At 39.7% G+C, this 22944-nt stretch overlaps 2 protein-coding genes across 3 annotated transcripts in view; one reads left to right on the top strand and one right to left on the bottom strand.

Annotated features, from left to right (window-relative positions):
- Positions 1 to 1847, top strand: part of Pcm1 (pericentriolar material 1) — a 93882-nt gene extending 92035 nt beyond the window's left edge. The window contains exon 39 of the mRNA XM_050147268.1: positions 823 to 1847. Coding sequence (XP_050003225.1) covers positions 823 to 848 — 26 coding nt within the window. The 3' untranslated portion in view covers positions 849 to 1847. The remainder of the gene's footprint in view (positions 1 to 822) is intronic.
- The window catches only part of Asah1 (N-acylsphingosine amidohydrolase 1), a 43694-nt gene continuing 21823 nt past the window's right edge, over positions 1074 to 22944 (bottom strand). For both annotated transcript variants that reach the window (XM_050147252.1, XM_050147251.1), the window contains exons 5-14: positions 21001 to 21079; positions 18620 to 18694; positions 17794 to 17839; positions 16660 to 16804; positions 15991 to 16045; positions 15800 to 15881; positions 13548 to 13679; positions 13344 to 13467; positions 12872 to 12928; positions 1074 to 11876 (exon numbers count right to left, since the gene is read on the bottom strand). In XM_050147252.1, coding sequence (XP_050003209.1) covers positions 11787 to 11876; positions 12872 to 12928; positions 13344 to 13467; positions 13548 to 13679; positions 15800 to 15881; positions 15991 to 16045; positions 16660 to 16804; positions 17794 to 17839; positions 18620 to 18694; positions 21001 to 21079 — 885 coding nt within the window. In that variant the 3' untranslated portion in view covers positions 1074 to 11786. The remainder of the gene's footprint in view (positions 11877 to 12871; positions 12929 to 13343; positions 13468 to 13547; positions 13680 to 15799; positions 15882 to 15990; positions 16046 to 16659; positions 16805 to 17793; positions 17840 to 18619; positions 18695 to 21000; positions 21080 to 22944) is intronic.

The raw sequence follows: 22944 nt of genomic DNA, 5'->3' as shown, positions 1-22944 counted from the left end.
CTTAATGCTCAAAATACATGTAATATCTTTCATCTGCCCTGTAAAAACTGTGTATTGCAACCCATTTGCCCCTTCTTTTATTGTGCTCACATTACTTTTGGGTTTCTACCTTTATTAAATGTCCTTTAGCCTTCTTTGTTGTAGAAAGTTTAAAAACATAACGATTCTTATGAATTTTATTCAGAGAAGCACACTGTTTGTTTTTACAATTGTACTCTCCAATTTCCTTCTCTGTGGATGTAATGGTACAACTTCTGAGTTGCTCAGAGCAATTTTTATATCAAAATCAAAGCATTTTCTTTTTATTATTCTCTATCAATAGTTAGAATCTTATAATTTTTTCCTTGTTTTTGTGGAACTGAGGTGTTGAACAGAACATGTAGATCTTTCAGAGCTTCCCTTGCAGCTCACTGCTGCCCATCTGCATACATGGCGTCTCTGTGGGCATCAGCCCGTGCTGGTGGACTAAGCTGCAGCTCTCTTTTCATAGAGCCTCATGGACTCAAGGCATTCAAGGAAACTGTTGGGCTCTAGTGTGTCCTCCAGCCCCTCTTCTTTTGTCTGCATTTAATCATCTCTATAGTTACTTTCTTTTTCTCCTAGTGGAGTTTTTTAGAGAGGAAATGTTTGCTCTGTTTCTAATCATGAAAAACAAATCCTCATTCTGTGTTTTGTAGGGGAATTTAGACTAAATTCACATTTTTTTCTGTTATGGTCTTATATGTAAAGTAAAAGCTTTTATGAAAGAGAATATTAAAAATAAATTTTAGTAAAATTTGATTAACTCATTTATAAAATATTATCCATTATTCTTCTTTTCAGAAACAGTGGGAACCCAGAGTAAATGAACTGTCTTCAGGGACTCATCTAACTCTCTTACATAGTCAGTGCATATAAAAAGACACTAAATAAAGCTGGGTTTTGATCTGTATAAAATGTAAATTAGTTTGACAATGCATTTTTGATGTGTATGCTAATCTCTGCCCATGGCAGTTTAAAACATCAGAATCTGAATCCTGGACAGATTCAACTCTTGACACACAGTGGGATTTTTCTTTTTATTTTATTATTGCTATCATTATTATTATTATTATTATTATTATTTGTTATGATCTTGACCCCTGCCCTTCATTGTGATGTTTGGTATGTTAACTTTAAAATGTAGTTTTAAATAAAGTTTGAACTTATCTGTAAAGTACGCTTTTGGGAAATTTTGTTGAATTCTGTGCAGCAAATTGCTGTTTTATGTAACTTAACACTCTTCAGAAACAGCAGTGGCCAAGAATTAGAGAAATACATTATTTAATCTGAAGCCCAGCCTTAGACCAGTCTTCTGAATAAAGGCAGTGTTGCTGCTTTTGGGTCTGATGTTCTTGTAGTCACCTCCAGGTCCTGTGTAAGAATAACGTAGATTTTATAAAGGTAACCAGGAATCTGTAGAGTATTCATAAATATGTCAATCATCTAGATTGTGTACGAAGTTTAGATGATGTTAGAACATCACAAAATTATCTATTAGATTAATATTTTCCAGAGTTGCAAATCCTGTTCTATGTTGCTTCATTCTAAAAATTAATACAGAAGCTTTATATAAATGTAGGGAGTATTTCTGTACAGACAAGTAGCATTCTAATAAAATGAAAAAACCAAACTCTTTTAAGTAGAATAAATAGAACTAAATTTATGTAACAGAACATTAATGCCTTTGGATAAATATGCCTTTTGAGATGATAATTTAAAACCAAAGCCTAAGAGTTGATTTTGTGTGTCGTGAGAGAGAAGCAAGTTCAAGTGTCAAGAAAGTCCCTGTGAGTTCTTCATCACTTAATAAACCAACTTTAAAGAGTGCTTTGTCTTCTGAGTCCATCCGTGCTTACCACAGCCCTGATCTGGTAGTAATTATTGCAGAGCCAGCTAGCCGTGAAGAAGTCAGTTTTACAAATTTTTACTTGAAAAGCAATAGTGTGAAAGATAGTTCCAAATATCCTCTTCAATTTCTTAATAGTTGTCTAAAATACCCTGTAAGAACTTGGTGGTATTCCTTTAAAATTCTCACTTGCTTGATAGCTTAATATAAATGTCTAGTCAAGGAATATCAAATGATGATGATTTCCCTGTGAGGACTTTTATTGTATTGTTATTTAAATTAAGTCCATATATCTTGAACTTCATTCAAGTTTATTTGGAAAACTACCAATCCAGAATCAAGGATTCTTACCCAGTTGGACTGACTTCGGGGGACATTAGAACAATAATTTATATGTACAGAAAGCTTTATGTTTTCCAGACTGAAAGCAAACCGTTTCAACCCTCAAGGCAAGCCTTACATAATTCAGTGCATCCTCCCTCCTTTCCCTCTCTCTCTCTCTCTGCATGCATACAGTGGCAGAATTGTATTTAATACGTTAGCTATTACCATGGTACCTATGAACTTTACCAAACTAGTTTATTTGATTGATGTTATAGCTGCTGTCTAGTATGGTTTTTTTTCATATTTTAGTAGATAATTTAGTTTTAAAATACCCAGAGGTTGAGAACACATAATGTATATAATATGTTTTTTCTAGTAAGTATTGCTCAAAAGTTAAATTAATTAAGTATTCCCCTTTGTCTTAATTTTTAAGTTAAAATTTTGGTTAGTGATAGAGAGAGACAAAGAATCCCGATGAGTAAGATATAAATCTATGTAGAGATAATGCTACAGCAGTGAACTACCCAGACTGTGGAGGCACTCTGTATTCTGTAACACTCACTTTGGGTAAATGCTTTTTCACTGTTAATAAATGTATATCTTACATAGAACTCTGAATTGCATTTTTATTTAAATTGATATATGCACTGTGCTTTAGAATTCTTTCCAGAACTGCGTCTTTCTTGGTAGTGTTTAATGTTAAAAAAAAAAATCAGAACATGAAAAATGATAGACTGACTATTGAAAGGTGTCACTGGAGAGTATTTTTCTTACAAGAGCACGTTCTCTATTATTTCCCATTTCTATTGTTTTTTTTATAAATACTTTTGATAAATACATAAAAAAGATATTTTGAGATTGCATCTATCTTTCCTGGCTTGAAAATATCTGATAGAATATAAATGTTAAGTATGATATAGTAAAGTCTTTGTGTACTTAAGGAAGCATACTTTTTCAGATTTGCTTTAGAAGAGAGGTGTTACTGTAACAATCACCAATCATTCACTCCTAATAACTAATCCATCATGAAACAACATAAAACAGTCTTATGTCAGCTCCTGAAAGCAATTGGAATTCTATTCTAGCTAACTACCTCTGACCTTAAGGTTAGTAGACTCTTATCCGTTACTGGTTTCCTGGTAGTAACGAATTGGCTTTGAGCGGGACATGCAGAGAATATTCTGATCAAAGGGGCTCCGTGTTATCAAACTAGTAAACAAGCATATGTACAGTGAATAATTATATTTATATAGTATATATACATTATGTTTATTTAATGTATGAAGGGATGTGTGTGTACTGTGGTGAACATGTGGGAAGGTCAGAGGACAATTTGTATTAGTCTGTTCTCTCCTTCTACCATATGGGTCCCAGAGATTGAACTCAGATCTTCAGCTTTGGCAGCAAGTACCTTCACCCTCAGAGCCATCTCACTGGCCCAGTGCATGTTTCTAGTGATATGTCTTATTTGACATTTCCCAGATTGTTGGTTTCTAAGCAGATGGATAGGACAGATTGTAATACGCATTCTGCATCAACTTCCTGGTATCATTGTATATTTTTGCTGCAATGATTAAGTAGGACACCCACAATTTTGTCAAGCTCTCTAAATTCTATTTTTCTAGACCAGATATGAAGATGGTTTTTTAATGAAAAATGCTATGAAATTATTGAAGTAGCAGACTGATAAAGGAGAAATTGTGCAAACATGTAGTTTTATTAAATAAAAATATTAAAGGCTTTTAATATTCTAGCTGTCAGTACCCCTTCAGTGGACTTTTTTCTAAATCTCGGTAGAAAGTGTGGTGTCATTTATTTTTAAAATAGGAGTAAGGGCTAGAAAGAATGCTCAGCAGTTAGAGAGAGTGCCTGTTGCTCTTAAAGAGGATCGGGGTTCAGTTCACAGCTCACAACCTGCAACTCCAGCTCTCGGGGATCTGGTGCCCTCTTCTGGCTCCTGTGGGCATGTGCATGCACCTGGAACACATAAACTCAGGTATGTCTGTACATCAGAAAGTACAATCTAAAATAGGGGTGAGGTTAAGAGGGTAATGACAAGATAGATCACTAGAAAAGGTGAATGAAGTTTGTCACTGTTATATTAACCCATATGGTGTGCCCTTCGTGATTTGAGAACAACTTTGATTCCCATTTTAAAAATAGCCATTTAGGGGGAACAGCAGGTAGAGAGCATGTCAAGGAAACTGAACGACCCTGGCTTTTATCACTGTGAACATGAGTGGCAACAATGACCAAAATGGCTGCTTAAACTGTAGGGTGAGAAGTATGCTTGGAAGGAATTGGGCATGTATCTTGGGAGTAGAGTGGCTAGCATATAGGAAGTCCCATGATCACCAGCTCTGCAAAAGGGGAGGAGAAAGGACTGAAGGAGGGAGGATGCAGAGGAAAAGAGGATGAATTCGGCAGTAGTAAAGATTACTAAAACTGAAAAGGGGAGTATCTTTCAGCTGTCAAGTTGATGCCTGGATGTCACAGTCACCTAAGAACAAATGTGAAGAAGGGAAATAACAGTTCAGGTGTATTTGTTTGGCAAGATGAATTTTATTGGATTTATTCCATGTGTTGAGGTAGACTAACACTAAACAACCCACTAATGTGACTCACATATGTATACCCCAGAAGAGAGAACCCCAAGACCACTGCAATAAAAAAGTTACTAAAAAGGCATTTTTTTAAAGAATATAAATCCTTTTGTCTTATTTTCTTCACATTGAAAATAGATTCTTTTTTCGTACAGTATGTCCTGTTATAGTTTTTTCCTCTCCTCCGAGTTCCTCCGTACCTACGCTCCTCTCTGGGCCCACTCCTTCTCTCTCGTTAGATCAGGTTTCTAAGGATAACAACCAAAAGTGACAGAAGTAAAACTGTCATAACAAAATTGGATACTGCAACACCGTAGGAGAAAAAGGGTCCCAAAAGCTGGCACAAAAGTCAGAGACCCACCCATTCTCAGTCAGGAGTCTCATAAAAATACTAAGCTATTAGTTATAGTACATACACAAAGGACCTGGTGTAGACCCTGTGCTTGCTGTTTCAGTGTCTATGAACTCATGTGAAAAAGTAATTTAAAAAAATAATTTATGTGCATTAGTGATTTGCATACATGTGTGACTGTAAGGGTGTCAGATCACCTAGAACTGGAGGTATAGACAGTTGTGAGCTGCAGTGCGGGTGCTGGGAATGGAACCCAGGTCCTCTGGAAGAGCAGCCAGCTCTCAATCTCTGAGCCATCTAACTAGAGATTATTTCTTCCAAACCTCCTATTAGCACTCTTTTTTTTTTTTAAAGGATTTTTATTTTTATATCCATTGGTGTTTTGACTGAATGTCTGTGAGGGTGTTGGATCCTCTGGAACTGGATTTTCAGACAGTCGTGAGCTTCCATGTGGGGGCTGGGATTGAACCTGGGACCTCTGGAGAAGCAATCAGTGCTCTTAACTGCTGAGCCATCTCTTTAGCCCCTCCCTCTTACTAGCATTTTTAGTAATGAAAGCATAAGATACCTATTCTATTAAAATCTAGAAAAGTGCCATTAATTACTCCATTTCACATTGTACCATAGCTTTTACCTAGTTTATGAAATAAAACAAGGATGCCACAAGAAAACGGCCCATAGAGTCAACTAACAAGGAGGGCTCATAGGGGCTCTCAGAATTGAAGTGACAATCATGAAACCTTGTATGGGTCTGACCTAAATCCTCTGCATATAGGTTATGGATGTGTAGCTTGGTGTTCTTGTGGGGTTACTAACAGTTGGAGCAGGAGCTGTCTCTGGCTCTTGCTTGCTTTTGAGACCCCTTTCCTCCCACTGGATTGCTTCATCCAGCCTTAGAATGAGGGGATATGCCTGGTCTTATTATAACTTGGTATGCCATGTTTGGTTGATATCTCTGAGAGGCCTCCACTTTTCTAAAGGAAGAGGAGTAGTGGATCTGGGGTAAAAAGGAGGTTGTGGGGAGGACAGAAAGGAGAAAGGGAAAACCGGCTGGGGATGTAATATATTAGAGAAGAAAAGAAAAATAGAATGAGTTACAACTGGCAGTATTCACTGACAGTGTCTTGTCAATAAAAAAAATTCAAGTTAATGAACAGATTAACCATACAAGCTTACACGTGCTTAGGCACGTTATTTTTGTGTGTTTGTATGTGTGGTATACTCAGGTGTGCACATGTGGAGACCATTCTGTACTGGCAGTTCACATGATTCCAGTCAAGTCGAGCAACACCACTTTTAAATACTTGCCAAGAAAAATTTTGTTGAGTTCACCCATGCATCTGTGTGAGTAACGCTACAACAGCCCTGAGGCACCTAATGGCTTCTGTTGAACTGCCTGCAATGTTGAGAAACATCTTGACTAGATTCCTAAACAGAAAGGAACCCTGAGAAAATCACTGTTGAACATTTATTTTACAAAGGTAAATATGAAACCACAAGACAGTTAAGTCTCCAGTCAGCCCACGGGTGAAGCAATCAGACTTCCAACATTTTCCAGTCTGTTTGCATGGTATGGCATGATGGTTGTGGGCTGATGGCGTGGCTCAGTGGGGAAGAGAATTGCCACCAAGGCTGATGACCTGAGTTCTATTCCTGCAACACATATGGTGGAGAAGCCAGCTCACAAAGTTGTCCTCTGACCACCACATGTGAAATAGCACACCCTCTACATATTAAATAATAGTATTTATAAGACATGCTGAGGTAAACTGGAGGAGACATAGTGAAAAAATTCATTCTATTTCCTTTAAGTTATGAAATACATACAAAAAGTATCAAGGAAAGTTACATATCAAATATTCAAAGGTACAGAATTTCTTAACATTTTATCAGCATAGTTTATGTCTGAAATTGCAAATCAATTCTTGACCAAGTCTTATTGACACTTAGTTTATTTTGTTTTTGAGACTAGGTCTCAACATAGCTCAGGCTAGCCTCAAACTAAGCAATTTAGCTGAGGATGCCTTTGAACTCCTGACCCTCCCAAGTACTGGGATTACAGATGTGCTATCAAGTTTGGCCTTAACATTTATGTAGTGTATCCATTTAGAAGCATAATCGTGTGGCAATATTTAAAACTATTTTTAATGTTGTGTACACCATAACACACATGTGGAAGTCAGAGGACAACTTCATGGAGTTGCTCTCTTCCTCTACCACATGGGTACTAAGAATTTAAATGTCTTTACCAATGAAAAAAATAGCCATTGAATTTTTACATGTAATTTTAGCTTCTGAAAAACTGTTGAATGATTGTACAGTATTGCCTTAAATTTATCACATAGTTATCTCAGAGGTAAAGCATTTGGCTAGCATGTGTGAGGTCCTGGATTCAGTATCTGACATCACAAGATAAAGGCCTTTAAACCATTCAACCATCTCTTGTTGTTGGTGAGTAATTTTTCTTTAACAGCCTTTACTTATAAATAGTTGTTCCCTACTGCAGATGCATTTTTTTGGTATAATCAGGGCCACCAGATTGGATGCTTCCACATCAGCTGCAAAGGTTCTAGTTATGTCCTTAGAGCCAAATCTACCAGGATCCAATACCTCTGCACCTCCCACTCACCTCTCAAAAGTGTTGTGTGCTGGGCTCCATAGTACCTGGAACCTAAATTCTTCTAGATGCTTCACTGGACTCTTGTCACTTGGATAGTGATGACATTTGCAGAAAGCTAGGTCCTCAGACACCTGCTAGGTCATACTCAGCCTTTTTTAAGGAAGCAGCAGCTTCCAGATATCACCACTATCGGTAAGAAAGAACCAGGACCACCAAGGCAGGTTGAAGTTCTCAGAAAAAAAGGTATAGCTGAAAGCTAGATATGTTTATGTAGAGATCCACTATGCAAAACTCAGTTGGTTCAGGCCCTTTGGGTCAACAAGGCAAATGATTTACATCAATTTACTTCATGTCTTGTATGCCACTCCTTCCCCAGTCTGCTGAGACCCTGAGGAATTGTAATATACAGCATTCACTTTGCCCTAGCGTCAAAGAAGCCTGGAAGGCAGCAGCTGTCCCAAGGGCTTACATGCATGGGTCCCTGCCCAGCTGCTCTTTTTAAAAAGCTCAGTGATCAGTATCTCAAGGAATATCTATAGCACAAGTGCAACATGAGGTCACAAGAACCATGAATGATCTAAGATCTTACCCTGCTTGCAAGCTCAAGCATCTAGCCTGCCACACAGCCTAATGGTTGATGGTACTTCTGGCCAAAGTTAAGGACCTCTGTGTTTGCATCTGTTCCACTTGCCTTACTCCCAAGTCTTCCAAGGATGTAATGGATAGGCCAAGTGGATGCTGTACTTCACATGACCTGTATCATAACTGTGGCATCATCTCATGCTTAGGAAACTACCGGGAATACATGAAGAGCTATTCTAGTCAGCTTGACCAACTTTTGCCCTGTGGAGAGACAAGAATCTTTATTATTCAAAGCAAATCCTTCCAGAGTCTGATGTAAACTTTTCTCATGGTATGTAGAAATGCCGTGGGAAATTGCCCAAGCAAATCAGTCTGCCTTGTAACAGCTGGCTAGGAAACCCTGCTTTCCCAGTCCAAGAAGGAGAGCATCCCCAAAGGCTGACAAGTTGCTGTGTTCATGGCTCAGGGCCAGCCACACCTCCATGGCTTGCTGGCAGAGCTAGTGCACAGTATGAGAGAGTCTAGGACCTCTGGCCACCTCCAACGCCCATGGTTCTAAGATGGTGAATGTAAGTCAATTTACATCAACTAATGACTCACGTACTCTGACTTCAATAGCAAGTGCCTGGGCTTTGCAATCAGACCCGAAACCCAAACTTGGTGTTTCTAATGTAGTGCTGTGTCGGTCACAGAAAGACTGGGTCTTTAATTCTAAGTCCCCAAGACGAATTAAGCACATCTGAGATTGTAGAAGTGAAAATCATGTGTTCTCAGAGACAACACAAACAACAATTTCTGATCTCAGCTTTCTGATCCCTATGGAAGCTTGTTTTACAAAGAAACAGCAGATGACAGAGCCAACGTGGCTGGTGGCTTTGGACACAGAAGCCCAAGCGGAAGCCTCCCACGTCAAGCCTGCTTGTTGTGCTACCTGTAGTTATGAAATACAGTGTCATGCTAAAAGCCCAAGAGTTGGACACGTCTGGCTCAAATCCCAGCTCCTCTCCCTGTTAGTGTAACTGAGCAACTCAGCCTTCCTTTTCTCACTGTCAAGTAGGACTTCAAGCATAACGGGTTTGTTGAGAAGGCAAGCTGCTGCATGCAGAGCTGTTCTCTGTTACAGAGCCCGATACACTGAGTTCTGCATATGTGGTACCTGTCAGCAAGGTGAGCTATCCTAGAGTTCTATTTGATTTTTAAGAAAATATTATTTGTATGTATTTGCTTGTACATATGCATGTATGTGCACTATATAAGAAACTGTTACTCATGGGGGCCAGCAGAGGCTGTTGGATCTCCTAAAACTGGAGTTACAGACAGTTGTAAGCCACCATTTGGGTGCTGGGTCATAAACCTGAGTCCTCTGCAAGAGCTCTTAATCATTACACTGTCTCTCCAGCCTCTTACTTTAACAATTTTTTTGGTGGTATTGGGGATTGAACCTAGGGCCGGATGCATACTAGTTAAGTGTGGGACCCCATTTGAAATCAAAATTCCTAAACCCAGTTTGATGGCTCATGCCTGAGTCACAGCACTGTGGATTGAAGCAGGAGGATCACAATTTTGAGGCTAGCCAGGGCCCTAGGACTTTGCCTTAAAACAAAAAAGCAAATGAACAACAACAACAAAGTCATATTCCTAAATATTAAGCAGGTAGGTTACTTTCTATGCTTGGGGTCCAGCCTGAGTCTTACTAGCCCTGACCATTCATCAGGGGAAACGACTGTCAACATGGCTAATACCCTCCCAGCCACCACCTTCTAGTCTAGCTATACAGTTATGTGTAAACACCTGTATAAACAAGCTTAGACTAAATACACTGTCTAAAAGCTGCTTCACCACTAAACAATGCTACTAAAATTTTAATGCCAGTTATTCCAAGTCATTGACTTACTCCTAAGTTAGCAGCATGTAGCAATCAGAAGAATGTCACATACTATAATCGTTCTACCAAGGCATACTACATATCACGGATTCATTTTTATCTCATTTCATTCTTATGAAAGGGTTAAAATTGGAATCTTTTTTCCATTAATTGAATGTTATTCTATTTTTATGATTTTGGTTCTTAGAGACTGTCCCATGTATCCCAGGCTGGTCTTCGACTTCTAATTATTCTACTGACACCTCTCAACCTCAGATTCCATGTGATTACCATGTACCACTGTGACTACCGTAGAATCTTACTGTAATACAAATCCTCTTGTGATTTCCTGTTCCTTCTCTATAACAATCTTGGAGACGCTGGCATCGTAGAAGCACCTGTGTGCAGTCTCGGGGGGGAAAAGTTGCCTTTGCATACCTGCAAACTGGGTCGGCACTACTAGGTTAAGAGGTAAGTATTAGTCATGACAGATTGTGACCATTTAAGTCATATGTTTAGTAACCTGCTTGCATAACCCTTGTTGTTTAATCTAGATATGATGCTCAGCGTGTATCTCTTGATAATGACCCCCACCCTCAAAGCCACACAGGCACACACCCAGCCAGCATGCATGAGTGCTGACATGACTGCCAGTGACTGTTTATTGGGCATCCTGGGAAAACAAGATTGTACAAAATTAAATGGGTACAGTCTGGCACAAACAGCACACATTTCACTGTCGACTGTGAAAGAAAGGTGAACAAGTTCTGTTAGCGTTTTTCATAAATAGGTTGATTTCTGAAAAATCTTGTTAATAACTATATTGTATGAAAAGTTAAAAAAATATGTTGATTAGAATGAAAAATGAAACAATTATTAAATGGATTATACATACAATAATAATGAGCTTGCTGAGTTCTTGAACTCATGTTTTTGAGCTAGAAACTTCCTGGGGTTACTGGAAGGTAGAATAATTAGGAAAACGAGAACAATTTTATTCTCTAGAAAAATACTGTTTATATAATGATTATTTTGTAACCCTCCCAAATACTATTTTCAGAGTCAAAGGTGTATTATCCATTAAGATAATGTTGTCTATCTCAGAAACCCCAGACAAGCATAGTGAAATCACATTGCTGTCACTAACCGCGAAGGTGAATGACATGCTGATTCTGATAGAGAACCAGGAGGAAAATACTGGTATACAGAAAAACATAAATAATCCAGGTCAAAAAGGAAAGGTGAATGAACGTATACATCAATCACACAGGGCACTGGACTAACACCAGCAAAGGACCTTGATCTGTTCCACAGAGGTCAGGGTACCTCTCCCCCAGTGTCAAAGTGAAATGAACTGGCAAATTCCACACAGCGTGCATCCCTAAAGAACTGCTCTGTAAATGGGAGTGATGATGATGAAAACAGGCAAACCACAGACACAGTCTGTAAACTGCAGACACGCTGAGGACATCTCATGACGAAAGACAACAGGCCTTGAGTCTTAGCCTGTGGAAGATGAGCCGTGCCAGAGAACACATCTTCCGGTCTCAGTATGTCCAGTAGGCCATGTGTGCTCACCAGCCGATACAAGGGTCTGGGCAGTCCCGGAGGTAACTTTCAAACTGACCTTTGGTAACATCAATCAAGGTTGTGAATACAGTCAGCTGAAAAGAAAAGGTTATTTTCATTTTAATGATATTTTCAAGTCTAAGATCTTCTTACACATATTAGCATTTGTGTCCACCAAAGAATTTACGCTATAGTACTATTTAATAGTAATCAACAAACATTTTAAGATTCAGTTGTCCCTCTCCCATGGATAACTAGCACACATACAAAGCCCGAGGATTCCTTACGAGGCAGACCAGTGTGGCTTTGCCTATGCTTCTCAATGCAGTTCCATTACAGAAAGGAAACTGTAGGCACACGGCCGAGTACAGAGTACCCCCATACCCTTGGGGTCATGCAGACCAGGTAATGCACCCCACCGCGAAGCCACGTGGGGATACTGTTCAAAGGAGAAAAGAAAGGTGGCAGCTTGACTGAGATGAATCAAGGGGGCCATTTCCTGCTTAGTTCCAAATGCTAAAGGGAAGGACTTCCTTCTGGCAGAGGTAATGCAGGCTGTTTATTTTAGGGAAACTCGGACAAGAACAAACAAACAAAAAAATGGGATAGTCAAGGGCAATTTATCCAGAATGTATCTCTGTACAAAGAATGACCATAAGGGTGGTTAGGTTTCTCGGTTACAGTGGGGGAGGGGAAGGAGCACCAAAGTTGAAACAACACTGACAGCGTTGCCAAGTGAGCAACGCCCTTACTGCATTCCTAAAGTTGTGGTTTCCAGCATACAAAAAGAGTTTTGAAAAAAATCAAACCTTAAAGCTGAGTGGGGTGGTGCCTATCTGCAATCCCAGAACTCAGAGGGCTAAGGCAGAAGAACTGTGCACACCAGAGGCCAGCCTGGCCTAAAAACGGAGTTCTAGGCCTGCCCGGGACAGAGAGACACTGTCTTGAAAAATGTATCAATGAATGAATAAATAATAAACCTGAAGTTGGACTTAACTAATATGTTCAAAATGAGCTAAGGTAACACAGAAAAACAAAACATAAAACAACATTCTTCCCCCAAAAGCAGTGTGTGTGTGTATGTAAATACCTTGTTGAGGACAGGTTTTGTTGATAGGACGTCATACATGGTTGCAAACGAGAGATTCTAAGACACAGAAACAATTGTGTTCAGTAGATGAATTATGGACCTTCAGTTGTATTTACCCATACAGCTGGGCCATCAAAAACTAAAATACTTTTCAGTCTTCCTAAGGCACCTCCGGTGGAGTCACTGCTAGAAACAAAGGTGACAGTTCTCATGGGCCACTTCTCTCCTCCTCCTCCTCCTCCCCTTTTGAAATTTATCATTTCAGAATTTGCTATTTAACTTTACAGACTGGTATCTGGCATTAGTGTAAGGAAGGGAAATTACAGCAAGAATTTGCTCCTTAAGTTCACGAGGACTTAAAAAGCTCCATGAGGTGTGTCTAGAGATATACAGTAGGAGAAAACCACCAGAGCTAAGATCATCCATCCATCATGGGGACAGTGTCTTTCTGTATGTGACAACGCAAATGTACCTTCTGTGTCGTACGATTTAGACACATCTTGGCAGGTGTTCTGCGGTCATCAATGAACAAGGTGTTTTTCCACCGGTCATAATTGGTTTGGACCACATACCATCTGCCATGCTTCGGATCGAGTCTAGATAAAAAAGAGAGCTTCCTCTTAGGCTTCCTGTTCACCTGGGCTCTTATCTATTTTGTTTTATCAAATGCACTCACTCATATACATCCAAAGCCTCTCTTCTTTCTCGTGTAATCACACAGCCTTCCCCAGACTGGTTGCCTCCCAGGATAAAATATGCTGGGGCCATTATCTTGGTCTTGATCAGGGTATTCTTGGCTTCTTCATAACTATATAGAAACATTTTTAAAAGTAAGCAGCTTTAGTTGATTTTGAATGATGCGTTTTAGTCGTAGAAACTAAAGAGAAACAGGTATGGGAGGCCCCATGATAGAGTTACTTAACTGAATGTGAACACACACAGTTGGCAACAAAGCTCTCTGAATGAGCAAGGACCGAACATTAGTTCTAAATCACATAAATGTTAAGTCCAAGGTATCCGTGAAAGTGCTCTCCACTTGCATGTTGCAGTGCAACTTCCCTGCAGCCCTGGTTCTGTGCACTTCACACTGCGCTTGCTATCACACCATTGGGTGCTGCCTCAAACACCTCGCTCACACTCAAGGCAGCAGCTGGAATTAACGCCCCGTTACAAACAGAAGTATTTTACTATGCATCCTAGGTTTTCTGTTCACACAGAAACAGTGGTTTCATTATGGAAACAAAACATTTTAATAACTTTCTGCTATTATTCCTCAGTTGTAAGTATAAAACTAATTTATGTTTGGGTTGAATTATGTTAGAATGTTTAACTTTTAAAAAATATTATCATGTGTAAATGTGTGTGTACCTGACTGTGTAAGCCACGTGTACAACAGCAATAAACAAGAGCATCAGAGCCCACGGAGCAGAGCTGCAAGTGCTTGTGAGCTGCTGTGTGGGAGGTGGAAATGAAAGCAACTCCTGCAAGAACAGCAAGTTCTCTCAGCCCCTGAACCACTGCTTCAGACTAGAACACCTAACTTTAAAACTTACTCTGAGTTGCTGATGAGTTTCATAAAAACACTGGGAAATTACATTCAGTTTAGGATTATGACAGAAATGCCAAAATGCCCCTAAATCTATTTCTGCCGTTTTATACTATGTCAAGAGGCGTTCTGAATGTTGACAGTCAACTCTGAAAAATGAAGATGATTTACATGCTGTGGGAGCAAACACTCAGTCGAGATTTAATTCTTCTTATAAACAAGTGCATCCCATGTCGTTAGTACGCACATTTGCTTTTGTCTTTAATGAATGGTACAATCTGATGTATACCAAACAATTGTTTTAAAGTAAATTTATTTGCAGTAAATGTTTGATCTGTATACATGTATTATATACCTATATCCCTGGCATCAAATAAAGCATTTTTAGACAAAAAAGGAACTGACTGGGAAAGGTGAGGGAACGTGCTGTGAGGAACCGTGGGGAGTAATAACACTGGGATGATCACTGGTCTGCATGTGGGGATTTTAGGAGGACCCCTAATCTGAAGGAATCTCAAGAGTCATCCTCTAGCCTTTTTGTCTATGTCTTCTATTCAACAAGAGAAAGGGGGGATAATTACAGTGCTGGGGAGGGCTGCGGCTGTAGCTCAATTTGCTGAGCCCTTGGCAACGTGCACAAAACTGGTTTTGCTCACAGCACCATCTAAACTGGGCATGGTGGTGTACCTGTTAATCCTAGCACCTAGAAAGTACAGGCTAGTGGATCAGGAGTTCAAGGTCATCTTGAGACCTACTTAGTGAGCTTGAGACCGGCTCAGATTATATTAGGTTCTGTCCCAAGAAAACAACAAAAGCACACCCCCAAAAATGCTACAGTACTTGGGGAACAGGAAGTAAGTTTGAAAGTGAGTTATTAAAAACCAGAGTGGATAATCAAGGAAGACAACCAACTTCTAGTTCCTACGAAGTGTTTAAAAAGTAAGGTCGATGCTCATTTTGTCCAAGTCATGTGGACACAGTATGTGCTAAAGACAATTTGGTATTATTTCAGCACTACAACAGACTATAACGTCTAGGTTAATATGTATTACATATTACAATTTGTATATTTTTCCTGTGGCAAGAAACTGAATGTATTACCATTTATATAAAGATTTTACTATATAGCTTTCCTATGCACATGGTAGGATTTTTTTATATAACAAAAACTTATGTCAATATCTGTAAAACTAATACTAATAATCCAATTCATTGCTTTGCTATGACAGTACAGAACACACAGAAAACAGGAATAATTCCATGTGAACACCAAAGAATCACCTAAAAAAATACAATGTTTCCAATGGATGGGAAGCTGAGTCTTGGTAAATAGTTCTGTATTTAACAGAGATATTTGATGATAAGGCAACAAATCACTTCACCTTGTACTATTTTCCAGAACTGATCTCGTGATAAACCCGACCCATTCGGCATCTTTCTTTCCCAAAATCCATTCTAGGATACCTGGGAGAGGTGAGATACAGACAGTGTCAGAGGACCAAGAAGAGGTTAGATTACTGCCCTCCCTCACGAAGACTGAGATTCCTGATGCATCTCCAGACATTTTACTCACCCAGATAGCCGCCATTTAAACTGAAACGTTCATTTAGTGTAAGACTAAACAGTCCCTGAGAAAAAGACAAAACAATGCTGTCAGAAATTCATCCAGGACAGTGGTATAGAAAGACCCGAACTGAGTACTGGAAGATGGAAAGAGGAATCAAAACCACAGTAACGCCCGAAAGACTCTTCTAAGTTCAAACGTTTTTGCATGCACTGTGTGAGATGAGTCGGGTGGGGAATTACTGTAAGAAATGAAGAGCAAAGAACCCACACCTTGAACTCATCATGATGTACCTAAGTGAGCAGGACACCTAGGCCCTGACCTCCACTTTACTTTGAGACTTTGCCAGCCATGTGATTCAACAGCCACAAAAACCATTTCCTTTGTGGTGTGGGGTCTCATACTGACAAAAGTGATAAGGACAGGGAATAAAACAGGTCTCCAGATTCTTTTTGCATGTCTATCTGAGACAGGGTCTCCATATACAGTCCTGGCTGGCCTGGAATTCATATGTAGACCAGACTGTCCTTGAACTCAGCAACATCTGCCTCCTTAGAATTGAAGGAGTGTGATATCATGTGTACCTTCATATTCTTTATATATCCTCATTTTCTTGGATTCCCAGACAGTAAAACCAGGACACAAACTATTTAGAAAGTTGTATAACATATTTCTTACTGGTTTGAATCCTGTCAACATGCCCACATATCCAACAAAGCTTGTAGCCTTGAAAACAGTCTTATTGTTTCTCTGGAAGTCCAAATTCACTGTTAAAGGCTTTAATTCTTCTGTAATAACCCACGTGTTATTATTTATATTCCACCTAAAAAAGACAAATGTTGGTGACATTAAAGACAGAGATGGAGTTGAGAGGAGGCATTACATAGGTGCTGTGTGTTTGTGCCTCAATCTTGCTATGGAATCCAAGATGACTTCAACCTTGCAATCCTCCTGCCTCGACCTACCAAGGGCTGGAATTACAGGCCTGAGATTCCATGTCTGACTTATAGGTGCTTTATTTGCCTGCTCACTTAGGACCAACTTTAATAAGAGCTTTGAGTGTGCTATGGTCTGGATCTGAAATGTCCCTCAAAGGCTCGTATTCAAGGCCCAGCCCCCAATGCACCGAAGTTCAGAGGTGAGGCTTTGGAGGTGATAAGGTTAATAATCCACTGGTGGGCTAACAATCTGGAGATTACTGGGAGATGATACAAACTTAGGGGGTGGGACCCATATGAAGGAAGCAGGGTCCTGGATGTGCACCCTTGGGGGCTCTATTTTGTCGTTAATGCATTCCTCACCGTAGGAGGTGAGCAGCCTCCTCCAATACCTGCTCCCACCAACATGATGCTCTCTGGCTTACCAGCCTTAAAAATAGAAGAGTCAGTTGATCACAGACTGAGACCTCTGAACTCTGAGCCAGAATAAACTTTTCTTCATCCCTTTTCCAGGTAGTAAAACTGGGGCTCAGAAAAGTTGATTAACTCTGGCTAAATAGTGAGGCCCAGATTCAAATGAAGACCTCTAATTACAAAGCTGCTAGTTTCTCGTAAAGGTCAAGATGACAGATTCCTTTAAGCAATAAATGAAAATAAGCCCCTATGCCCTTCAAGCGTGGTCCTGATTTCTGTTTACTAGGTGCAGCTTCTGAAACACAACTCCTAAGTCTGCCCAGTGTGCCTGCCTTTCCAACATTAAGGAATCCTGTCATCTTCACTCAAGACCATCTGCACATGAGGGGGACTTACTTTTTATCAAGGTAATACTACGGTCAACACTTCTTATAGAGTGAAAGGATGTCAGGTTACTTACCCAAGAAATATGCCAAAATCCATATTTCTTCCATGTAGTAAATGACCTATGAGGAAGGAAGCGGCAGCAGAGACATGTATCCACAGTTAAAGTACAGTGGATTCTTAATCACTGACGGACAGACAGATGTGACAATTTATTCAGAGCTGTATAATCTAGCAATATATAATAATTAAGAGCCTGGAAGCCAGAATAAGCCTAAAGTTCAAACAAGTATTACTATCACATTGGGACAGTAACATTTGCATCTGGGGACTCAGATAAGATCGGCTATGGAAGCAAATCCTTATTCCTTGGACAACTACAGTCCTACCAGGACACAGGTATCTTAACCTCTTAATGTGAATTCCTTAATTGCCACTTAGAGATGAACATCTCAAGTATTAGATATAGGTCAAAAGTCAGAGTGAATGAAGGGCAAGTCACCTTGTGCCATATATATTGGGGACCAGTCAGGAAAGTGAGGCTCCCATCCACAGTGCTTGCTGACTGGGAAATTATGAGAGGATGTTTGTCCTGGGTCTCCAGAAAAGCATCTGCCACAGTCTGTGGTGGTCTGAATAAGAATGGCCCCCATAGAACCATCTATCTGGATGCTTAGTCATCGGGAAGTGGCACATTCTGATTTAAAGTTTAATAAGCATTCCAGTTGTCTTAAGGCTAATTTTCAGTGTGCTTATAAAGATCTACCAGGATATACTAAACTATATACAACATACACACAATGGGAACAGCAAGCCTCATTGGTAAATGTTCTAATTCTACTCTAAAAAAGCTGTATTTGATGCTGTGCTCTGCACTGCCACGCTCCCTTAGCAAAGATTACCTTCATGGTCTTCAGTTATTATTGATGTACACATGGTGAACAATTCGTAGAAAATGTTGAATGAAATGATCTCTCCTGTTAAAAAAAAGATACTGTTTTGTAACTATTCATAACAGTATAAGGAAAACACCATTCTGCTTTTAACCTAAAGGTATGTAGCATGTTTTTTCTCTGTCTTGTTAAATGCTAGCATGCTGGGCTTAACATGTATTTTTACTCTGATATATATTTTTTCAGGTAATTTATGTTAATTCTTATTCTCTAAAGATTTATATTTTATAAATACTTGTGAGGGCTCTTTTTATATTAAAACTTTCTTCTCACTGTGAAGTAGTGGTGCACACCTCTAATCCCAGCACTTGGGAGGCAGAGGCAGGCAGATCTCTCTGAGTTCAAGGACAGCCTGGTCTACAGTTCCAGGACAGCCAGGGCTGTTACACAGAGACCCCCTGTCTCAAAAAAACAACAACAAAAAGACTTTTCTTCTCATGTAAATTACAAATATATATTTCCAGTATGTTATCTTTTTAAATTATTTTTTAGTTAGATTTTTTTTTGAGTCAGTTTCACTGTATAGTCCTAGCTGTCCTAAAACTCACTCTGTAGACCAGGCTGGCTTTGAACTCAGCGACCCACCTGCCTCTGCCTCCTGAGTGTTGGGATTAAAAGTGTGTGCCATCACTGCCTGACAGAATATTTTTTATATTATCTATATGTGCATTTATCCTTGTGTGCACATACAAGATGTATGCATGGGTTTGCCATGTGTGTCTAAGTTTGCCATGATGCATGTGTGGTGATGAGAAAAAAATGTGGAAGCTGGTTCTTTCCTTCCACAATGTGGATGGATCTCAGGATCTAGCACCCAGGTTGTTTGGCTTAGCAACAAATCCCTTTACTTGCCAATTCGTATCACCAGCCCTTAAAAGATCATTTAGGGAAGCAAAAGAATAAAAAAGCACTAGCCAATGTTGTTGGGAAACAGAGATTTTCAATCAATTCTCTTCTGAAAAATTCACTGGGTACATAAAATGGAGACTCTTTTGCTTTTAGGTTAATGAGAAAAACCTTTTACAATAAATGTATAAACTGAAAACTGAAACTAAAAACCTGTAAGAGCTGGGCAACGCTGCACATGCCCAGAATCCCATCACCCCTCAGGGGGATTAGGAGGACCCTGAAACTAGGCCAGCATGGCTACAAATAGCAGTGAATATTGGCCTTAAAATAGAAAAACACAAAAGCAAGAAGACAGAAATTCGTTGCCCAAAATACCACTACCTAAGAATAATTTAATGAGTAATATATAAAACCTTTTCTCCCCAAATTAAAAAAAAATGCCTTTGAGAAAACAATACTCAAACAAAAGCTGACATTAAACGATATTCAAGGATATATGAATTTCATTCCAAACATCAACAGGTTGTCACGGCAGCAGGCTAGTTATGAAGCATAGGGGAATGCAGAACAACAGAGAAGGGATGCGGAAGGGAGGCAGAGGTGAAGCATCACATGGCTAGAATGGACCTACTATAAAGCTTTAGTAACCGAGACAGCCTGTGACTGACACAGACAAAGACGATGAAACAGAAGAAAGTTCACACACATCGTCTGACTTACATCAAAGATGCCACTATGATGTGTGGAAACAAAGATAATCAATTTTAGTAAACGGGGCTTCATCTATCAGAAATATATGAAGAGACCTGACTAGTGTTTTGCCCTTCCCCAAAATAGAGGAAAAAAGAAAGGTCAAACTGAGAGGAAGTCAGTAACTTGCAGTGTTAACGAGAGGAAATCAAATTTCTCATGCTGCCCTCATCAATAAGTCTGCTCATTTTAGGAACTGTTTTGCAGAATTTACAAGGCTACAAGTACATTTCTCTTGAACTGAACTTTGGGGTCACGGGGTAACTGGCTATGTACTTAGTCTTGTAAATGCTGCGAGACAATTCCTAAAATGAATAGACTTATTGACAAGGGCAGCATGAGAAAATTGTGTATATATCTATCCATTAAAAACATAGGCAAGAATGCGTGCACACATACAATAATAGCCTCATTGTTAACATGCAGAATCTGAAAACAACACCCTGCATCGATGGACTTAAGAAAGAACAGCAATTCAAATGTTCAGTTTTATTTTTAACAAGGTGAAGGCAGAGCAGGGTTATTATCTGTGAAGGGACAGATGACACATTTGGACAGACTGGAGTTCCTTCACCTTTTATGAGTGAGACCTGTAGGCGTGGATGCATATGTAACCCTTCAACAAGCTGTTTAAACCCCGGATTTGTGCATTTCATTGCTACAGTACATCAGACTTCAAATATGTCTCAGTGTTTTATCAAATGTTTCAAACATTGCAAGGTGAACTTTACCTAAAGGAATTCCAGTAACATCTGCAATTCCCTTCATTTCATCTTCAAAAGGGTCAGGAATCTTGCCAAGTAGGCCAGGCTGAAAAGAAAGAAATTAATGACCACTGATCTTAAACCCAGGCTTTACGATCTGGCTCTCTGCCTACAACTCCTACATTCTGTCATGGCGATAGGTGGTATGTTATTTTTAAAGCATTCTACATCATATATTTCTAAAAGATTACATCTCATGCTCGGCGGTGGACTCCTATGGAAACCTGTAATTCTGGTTTCCTATTGCTCTTTGGGCTGGCTCCCAGAGAGAAGGGGACTGGAATCATTTTACCTGTGTGACTTAAAGTGACCCTCCACCTAGACCAACATAATGAGCAAAGTTCCGCTCATGCACTCTTAGGTGACAGGCAACACACAGCAACAAGCACAGTATTCTACAGCTTCACAAAACTGTTTTTCAGGGTTAGTGGCTGGTCCTGACCTAAGCCCCATCAGCTGCATTTAATTCTTAGCAAACAACAGATAAACAATTCAATGATGGACATTGTATCTTGTTCTCAACCTCAGCTAAGAACAATGCAGAAAGCACAATTATTTCCTCCAGCAAAGACAGTGTGTTTAAAGTTCACGAGCCCTGTATTTACCCCTTTTTTTTTTTACATTTGCTTATTTATTTTGTGTACAGGGTGTGTGTGGAGGCATGTGTGGAGGTCAAAGGACAACTTGCAGGTGTTGGTTTGGTCCTTCAATTATGGCGTTCTGGTGGTGGAACTCAGGTGACCTAAGCATATTATGTGTTTTCCTGTGAATTCAAGGCACTGAGAGTGAACTGCTCCAGCCAATTTAACAAATATGACTGTAGTTGGGTTACTCTTTTGGGGAGCCCAGCACCAGCTCTCACCAAAAATCACATGGTGTCTTTCCTTCTTATGAATGCCCAGCCTTAGCTAGGCTTGTTTCTAGCCAGTTTTTCTTACCTTATATTAGCCCTTCTATCTTTGCCTGTGGGCTTTTACCTTTCTCTATTTCTGTATACTTTTCTTTACTTCTTACTCCATGGCTTGCTGGGTAGTTGGGTAGCTGGCCCCTGATGTTCTCCAACTTCTTTTCTTAAACCTCCTTAATCCTCTTCCCAGATTTCTCCTATTTATTCTCTCTGTCCACCAGCCCCACTTATCCTTTCTTCTGCCTTGCTATTGGCTGTTCAGCTCTTTATTAGACCAATCAGGTATTTTGGACAGGCAAAGTATCACAGTTTCACAGAGTTAAACAAATGCAACATAAAGAATGCAATACATCTTTGCATCATTAACAAAGATTCCACAGCATAAACGAATGTAACACATCTTAACTAATAAGTCCACAGGACTTAAACATGTGTTAAGCATGATACTTTACTTAGAGTAATATGGCATTTAGTCCTAACAGCCACCATATGGAACATGTATTATTAGTAAATATTATCCTCCCAAATCAGAAAACTAAAGTTTCACAACCTTAAAATGCAGTAACACTGGACTCCATACCATAGCATCAACAACTGCAATGCTGCCTCCCTACTGACGTTCAGAACGGATGGGATTCAGGTACTGGGACAGGTGAGGGACTCATTCCCCTTTTGTTTCTACCACTGTTATTCAGGGTCAACCTGGTAGATTTACCACATGTTAACTTTGGTAAAGAGGTGAGAACGTAAATATGACCCCACAGGCTTGCTGGGTGGCAAGTGCAAGGGTCACATGGAAAGAGGAAGTGCTTTGGTCATCCAGCCCCTAGGGAGTTCTGTCCTGGGGAGATGACAATGTCTTGTGAAAGTCTGGTTGTTACAACTGAAGAAGAAAGCAGTGGGTACCCGGGTATGGTGGCTCACACCTTTAATCCCAGTACCAGGGAACAGAAACAGGTGGATCTCTGTGAGTCTGAGGTCAGTCTGGTCCATGCAGTGAGTTC

The sequence above is a fragment of the Alexandromys fortis genome, unplaced genomic scaffold, assembly GCF_014885135.2.
Source record: "Alexandromys fortis isolate MF-2015 unplaced genomic scaffold, M_Fortis_MF-2015_v1.1 scaffold_32, whole genome shotgun sequence".
Classification (NCBI taxonomy): domain Eukaryota; kingdom Metazoa; phylum Chordata; class Mammalia; order Rodentia; family Cricetidae; genus Alexandromys; species Alexandromys fortis.
Note: the sequence above shows the minus strand (reverse complement) of the source record. Positions and strands in the feature narration are given on the sequence as shown.